This window comes from Salmo trutta, chromosome 15 (genome assembly GCF_901001165.1).
Source record: "Salmo trutta chromosome 15, fSalTru1.1, whole genome shotgun sequence".
Lineage (NCBI taxonomy): Eukaryota > Metazoa > Chordata > Actinopteri > Salmoniformes > Salmonidae > Salmo > Salmo trutta.
In genome coordinates, this window is record NC_042971.1 from 30,391,183 (window position 1) to 30,399,012 (window position 7,830).

Sequence of the window (7,830 nt, forward strand, 5' to 3'; positions counted from 1 at the left end):
TTCCGACTTCAACTGTAGTCAGCTAGTTTAATTCTGTGTAAAATGCTTGAAAGGAAAATGTATTGATCTCAGATGGTAATCAGCTACCGCCACCAACCATAGATATGCAAAGGTTAGTCAAAATTAATCCGAAATATGTCTGCATATTTGATCTCTAGCTAGCAAGACAGTCTGTTTTGTAGTGCGATTTTGCTGTGGTACTCCTTGGTTACAAGGTAATGAGCTCATTCCAAATATTCCATTTCACGACCACACTTTTTCCATAGCTCAACAGAACCAAATTAATTCTAAAACATGTTCAATGTACTTCGGCATTTGAAACATTTTTGCAGCTGGATGTAACTTGTTTCACATTTTGGTGTCCAAATTAAAATGTATAACTGAATATCATTGACAGACTCAAGGTAATACATTTTGGAATACTGATTGATATTTCCATGGACCCCTTCCCTTAAAATATTAAAATACAAAACGCAAAATGTAAATGGGGTTGAGATTTCTTTATACATTTGAAAGAAGCCACAATAGTTGAGTTGATGGGCGAAGACAAAATACTATACACAATAAATAATTCCATGCATAGTTACGTGGAGCCTACTTTGATATTCCAAATTGCAAACATAAGTGCCATACAAAATATACTGTCGGTCATGATTCTCTCAGAGATCCCTCTCAAACCTACATTGATCCAGCTCAAGATGGTAAAGTCAACTGTTTGAGTAAATATTTCTGATGAGTAACAAACTATTGCTTTGTCAGGCATGATGAAACTTTGATTTTGGAGAGGCCTGGCACCATTTATGTGACTGGACAATATAAATAACCACAGGTTGAGAGATTCAAACCCTGCTCACTTCATATTAGCAACAAAATCCTCGCCCTTCTTGATGGAGCCCTTCAGCTCACCAATGGCATCAGCCACCAGATTCTCCTCAAAGGCTGACAGCTTGCCCAGTCCAAGGTTCTTCTCAATTCCGTGTTTCTAAAAGAATAAAATATTCCTACTGGTTACAACTTCAGATTATGAACTGTATTCAAGAAAGAAGTGTCCGACATTCAAAGAGGAACTTGAAAGGGGCAATGCAGTTAAAAACGTGATTTTCCAATAACAAATATATTTATTTCCACACTACGATGTCAAAATAACACAGAAATTGTGAAAATGCAACGAATTTCTGCTGGTTCAGGTAGGATGGAACTTTTGACCCACATCATGATGCCATAATGTGATCTGATTATAATAGACTAATGTCTGTTCATCTGGGTAAGCGGGTGGGGTCTAGACCATCCTAACAGCCAATCAGGGCAGTGTATGTAAATATCTTCAAATTTGTTTCCTAACGCCCACACGATCAGACTGAGCATTAAGGGCCAAAAGAGGTTCAGGGATATAAACCATTCAAAATATATTTTAAAATTATTTTCATTAAATAAAAGTGATTAGGCATTGATTTAAAATAAAATTACATAGTATGGGGCTTTAAGTACAACAATAAGCAAAAGGTGAAATTTCTGTCTCCAAGTTATAAACCTGTTAATAAGGTGCTACAGGACTTACCCCAAGGAGGAGAGGTGTGGAGAAGTATTTGCATTCGGTCTCTTCTGACCTTACATATGCACACTCTACGACTCCCTCCTTTCCGTTCATGGCGTCCAGGACAGAGAAGGTGAACCTAGCCCCAGCATAGGCCATGGACAATGTAGCAGAGCCTGAACACAAATAGGTTAGCCAGTTAGAGCTCAGAGTGGTTCAAACACAGGATCCCCCCATTATAGTGAATGAAAAAAATGAAGGGTGATCAATCTTCGTAAAAATATTATTTTATTATGGTACCAATAACGGCTTCTAATATGTCCCTGAACTGATTTTTTATTTTATTTTTATGAATCACACACAATTTAGATAATTTAGTTGCCAACGGCAGCCTGCACTACCCCGGTCAGCCTTCAACTTGAGTTAAAGTCTCTGCATGGTCAATCCATTATCTGCAGTGGCTGTACAGCATTTACTGTGATACGGCCTCTGCAGAAGTCAGGGAATTCATACTTCCTGCACTTCGCAGAGCAGATCTGTTGTGAAGATAGTTGTCAAGGAAGTGAGTATGTTTATACAGGACATCCCACCCCCACCTACCGTCAACCAATCATGTCAATGCGGAGCTATACGGAGCCCTCCGCATTGTTACAAAATTTGGGAGGCGCACGGCGATGTGGTACTTTGCTCATTTTGGCCTCCTAGAGGCTCCACAACGGTGTCAAACCCTCCGAACGGAGCCTCCGGATCACATTTCCGGAGCAAGAAGAAATGGGCATTTAATCAATGAGGGGGCAGCACTGAGCTAGCCTGCAACATCACTTCCTGGAGTAGCTCAAACTGCGCATGTTGTTTCCATGAGATGCCATCTTAACCGACTTCAATGCGCTATGGAGTCTTCAAATAGGAATGAATGGTGTCACATGATCGATGGCTTTGTTCATTCATATATAAATATACACATACATACATACATATATAAATAAATAAATATACACACACACACACACACACACACACACACATATATATATATATATACATACATATACACATGCACAGTCATTGGTCAGTCCTCAGGGTAACAAACACTGCCTACCTGCTCCAGCCTTGGCCTTCACAACCTCAGTGCCAGCATCCTGGATCCTAGCAGTCAGAGCAGACAGCTGGTCGGCTGGGAACTCCACTTTGGGTGTTGCCTACAGAGAGACGTGTGGATATGTTATAATAACTCTAACTACATGTACATATTACCTCAACTAACCGGTGCCCCCACACATTGACTCGTACCGGTACACCCTGTATATAGCCTCGCTAGTTATTTTACTTCTGCTCTTTAATTGTTACTTATATTTCATATTTTGGGGGGTATTTTTCTTAACTGCATTGTTGGTTAAGGGCTTGTAAGTAAGCATTTCACTGTAAGGTCTACTACACCTGTTGTATTCGGCACATGTGACAAATCAAATCAATACGGAGTTCAGTGTGTCAAATCAGAGGGCCTGTTGTCCGGACCTCTGGCAGTCTCTATAGGGGTGCCACAGGGTTCAATCCTCAGGCCGACTCTTTCCTCTGTATACATCAATGATGTCGCTCTTGCGGCTGGTGATTCTCTGATCCACCTCTACGCAGACGACACCATTCTGTATACTTCGGTCCCTTCTTTGGACACTGTGTTAACAAACCTCCAGACGAGCTTCAATGCCATACAACTCTCCTTCTGCGGCCTCCAACTGCTCTTAAATGCAAGTAAAACTAAATGCATGCTATTCAATCGATCACTGCCCACACCTACCCACCCATCCAGCATCACTACTCTGGACAGTTCTGACTTAGAATATGTGAACTACTACAAATACCTAGGTGTCTGGTTAGACTGTAAACTCTCCTTCCAGACTCACATTAAGCATCTCCGACCCAAAATTAAATCTAGAATCGGCTTCCTATTTCGCAACAAAGCATCCTTCACTCATGCTGCCAAACATACCCTCGTAAAACTGACTATCCTACCGATCCTTGACTTCGGCGATGTCATTTACAAAATAGCCTCCAACACTCTACTCAGCAAATTGGATGCAGTCTATCACAGTGCCATCCGTTTTGTCACCAAAGCCCCATATACTACCCACCACTGCGACCTGTATGCTCTCGTTGGCTGGCCCTCGCTTCATATCCGTCGCCAAACCCACTGGCTCCAGGTCATCTATAAGTCTTTGCTAGGTAAAGCCCTACCTTGTCTCAGCTCACTGGTCACCATAGCAGCACCCACCCGTAGCACGCGCTCCAGCAGGTATATTTCACTGGTCACCCTCAAAGCCAATTCCTCCTTTGGCCACCTTTCTTTCCAGTTCTCTGCTGCCAATGACTGGAACGAACTGCAAAAATCACTGAAGCTGGAGACTCATATCTCCCTCACTAGGTTTAAGCACCAGCTGTCAGAGCAGCGCACAGATCACTGCACCTGTACATAGCCAATCTGTAAATAGCCCATCCAACTACCTCATCACCATATTATTTATTTTGCTCCTTCGCACCCCAGTTTCGCTACTTGCACACTCATCTTCTGCACATCTATCACCCCAGTATTTAATTTGCCATACTGTAATAATTTTGCCACTATGGCCCATTTATTGCCTCACCCCCCTTATCCTACCTCATTTGCACACACTGTATATAAACTTTCTCTATTGTATTATTGACTGTATGTTTGTTTATTCCAAACATATGTAACTCTGTGTTGTTTGTGTCGCACTGCGTTGCTTTATCTTGGCCAGGTCGCAGTTGTAAATGAGAACTTGTTCGCAACTGGCCTACCTGGTTAAATAAAGGTGAAATAAATAGAAAATGTGATATGTGAATAGTTATTCACAGGGAAAGCATTGTTCAGTGAGAACCTTACACTTTTGCTTTTCCAACTGAATTTTTAAATGACCATGAATGAGGAATTTCTTAAAGCCACTGACTAATGACAAATACCTAATCAAGGCCTCCTACTGTAGAACCCTCATTTACTAAAATGAGTGTTGTTACACACTAGAGGGAGCCATAAACACATTTGTCTCCAATAGGGGGGTGGCATATCTGATAGCTCAAATACCAACCGAATGAAATTACATGAAACAGTAGAGAATTGTAAAAGTGTGTCATCTTTGTAATTAGATTAAGATGTAGGCCTATTGATGGCATTGCGAGACAATCATTCAGGTATTGGATTTTTTATTTCTGTGAAAAGGCCCTTAATTCTTACCTGTGAGATGAGAGGAATAATAGTCTTTCCTGCATGACCTCCAATCACTGGTACGTTGACACGTGCTGGGTCAAGGCCCTGCAATAAAAAACACCAAATAGTCAGCCATCTTGCATTGCCAATCATTATACAATGAGTGGATACTAGCTGACTAGCATTTGCTGCTGAACAAAAAACATCTGTAAGATACAAACAAAACAAGCGTTGTTCCGTTCAGGGTGATATCCCTGTGAACTTTGAGGTCACTCCTGATGTGTCAAAGGTATAGAGGGTGTGTATAGGGAGTATGAGGAGTGAGGTCCTCAATCCTCTGCAGCTTGAAGATGGATTACTTTCAGCTCTGCAACGAAAGCGTTGGCTCTGACGATGTCCAATGTTGTGACTCCAAACACTCTATTGGGGTTGTAGACTCCATACTTCTTCATGACCTCTGATGTGATGGGAATAGTGGAGTTGACCTATGGATTGGAAACAAAAAACTGTTCCTATGTACACAACCATTATACAATCAATGGCATATTTAAGAATTTACCATTTAACATGCATTCAAACAAGATATTGTATCATTAAAGGGTTAAAGGGCATATTGACTGAAGCATCGAAACACATTCAGTGAACTAAACAGAGCTGGCATGGAAAATAAATTCCCTTCCAAATGAAAGCCTTGACCTCTATTCCTGAAAGTTAGTATTATCTTCTCTTTGGCAACAACACAACATTTTCTCCAACACTAAGGCCTCTAACTCTAGACATCTGAGCTGCTCTAGAGTAATGTGAGTCGTCAGGAGGGTGAGTTAATCTGTGAGGTGTCTGGAGAGGAGGTGTATTTACAGGGTTGGCGATGATGCAGATCATGGCCTCGGGGCAGTTGCGGGCGACGGCATCGGCCAGTGTGGCCACGATGGTGGCATTGGTGTTGAACAGATCATCACGGGTCATGCCTGGAAGAAGTTCACTTTAAAATGTCATGTGCACTTCTCAATTGAAAGAAAAGCATTACATGATGTTCTTCAATATGAATCACATTGTCAACTTGGGTGAACTCACCAGGTTTTCTTGGGACACCAGCGGGGATGACAACAACATCACAGCCTTTCAGTGCAGCGTTCAACTGGTCTGGACCCATGTAACCTAGTGAAGGAATCATGATAGTTAAATGACATCAACCAAACAGACATTTTCACACTCATTTCACTAGTGTAGCTGATGTCCAACAGGAAGGTGTCGTACCAGTGACGTGGGCCCTGGTCTCGATGTGGCTGAGGTCAGCTGCCACTCCAGGTGTGTGGGCAATGTCAAAGAGAGACAGTTCGCCCACCAGAGGACTGTTCTTTAGGAGTAGTGAGAGAGGCTGGCCAATACCGCCGGATGCACCCAGCACCGCCACCTTCGCATTGTTCTGAGGGGAGAGGAGACAATTTCACTGACTGACTGTCTATCTATCTTAATGATACTGTTCTGCACATTTTAGAAATCCTGGCTACTAACTGTATTTCTGACATAAAATCACACAGAACCAACATATCTTCTGTGTTTTTGAAGATTTCCAGCACAAACTGTATTTTAGATTAGATGTGCATCTATTACCAGCAATAAGATTAAATGAGACAGACTCATTGGTGGTTTTGTAGGATGGGTTCCATTAGATCAAGGGTTATAGTCCAAATTCCATGTAGAACTTTGCAATGCATCTTTGCACAATAAATCCTTGTCATTTGCTGATATCAAACAGGGGACAGACGAACCATTCACCGGAAAATGACGTCTGTATTTTGTAGGCCATAAACCACTTAGACCCACTTCCCGAGAAGCCAGTATTTCAGAGTGGGCGATTCACGGCTCATTAAGCTGTAGAAAGAATGTAAGCCACCCTTACACTTAAGCTCACAGATAATGGTAACGGATTATATTCAAAAGGTTACTTCTTGATCAATGTAAAAGGTTCTGGAATTCTACCATTGTGTCCTTTTCAATGCCAACCTTAAGGAACATATTTAACATTGAGTTTGTGTCAAGGATAAAATAAACACACGATTGATGAAACACCGTGCACAGTTTTGCTCAAACGGGTGTAGAAAGGAAACATGGCAATATTTTTAAAGCTATTGTATTGCATATTATCAGTAGTTTTAGTTTATAATCACCTGGGCTAACCATGACTTAAATATGGATACATTAGCTGAAACCTGAATTTGAAAAAAAGGGCCTAACTAATCCTATTATCATTCATAAAAACTTGAAATGGGCCATTAGAGATGGTTCACTACCATCATGTCATGAAGGACAAACTCGAGATGATAACTGACAAAACACATGCCTTGCGGACCTTAAAAGTGAAGGAAACTTTTGTTGACCTTATACAGCGCACGCAGCTTTCAACCGTGAGCAAGCTATAGCTAACTTATACGATATGGTCGGCAACTATCACTCGTTTTAAACAATATGGACCATTCTGCGGTGGCTCAACTCGTACAGTGTGTATCTATGGCATTGCAAGTTTTAGCTAGTTAGCTGGTTGTCTAACTAACTAACTATTCTGACAAGCTAGATGGCAACCATGCTAGCTAGTAGGTAGCTAACTAATGATAACGTTAGTCACGTTACGCTAACTATCTCTCTGGCTGACAAAATTATTTATTTTGAAATTATATATATTATTATTATTTACCTGTGAGGAGGTGGTTAAGCTTCTGTTAGCAATACAAAGTGTGGGTCGTGCAATGCGGGAAAACATGTTGTCTAACTTTATACCAAAAATAAATGTGCTTGTCCTCTCAGTGACTCCAACGTCCTCTACCTCGGTGCCCGGTCGAGACAGAAAGCTTTCAAAAGCGAGCTACCTACCGTAACTATCGGGGACAGCCTACTTCCTGCTCCATATGCAGTTTGATTGGTTAAGATATGTAAATGTCAATTTGTGATTGGGCAAAGCAATATCAGTCATGCGTCATGACGTGGAAGGTCAAAAGTGGTCCTTTCTCTTTAGTGCTGTATTTATTGGAGTGCATATTCAACCTTTTGCAAACAGACTTTAGAGTATGTTGCCTGT

At 41.4% G+C, this 7,830-nt stretch overlaps 1 protein-coding gene across 1 annotated transcript; it reads right to left on the minus strand.

The window, feature by feature from the left end:
* Positions 1-483: 483 nt before the first annotated feature.
* Positions 484-7,608, minus strand: LOC115148790 (malate dehydrogenase, mitochondrial). Its single transcript, XM_029691017.1, has 9 exons — positions 7,450-7,608; positions 6,012-6,180; positions 5,829-5,912; positions 5,613-5,722; positions 5,114-5,239; positions 4,782-4,859; positions 2,634-2,733; positions 1,559-1,710; positions 484-982 (listed from the first exon to the last, which is right to left on the minus strand). Exons 1-9 carry the CDS (start codon positions 7,513-7,515, stop codon positions 851-853), a joined length of 1,017 nt encoding a protein of 338 aa, XP_029546877.1. The 5' UTR covers positions 7,516-7,608; the 3' UTR covers positions 484-850.
* Positions 7,609-7,830: the final 222 nt, after the last annotated feature.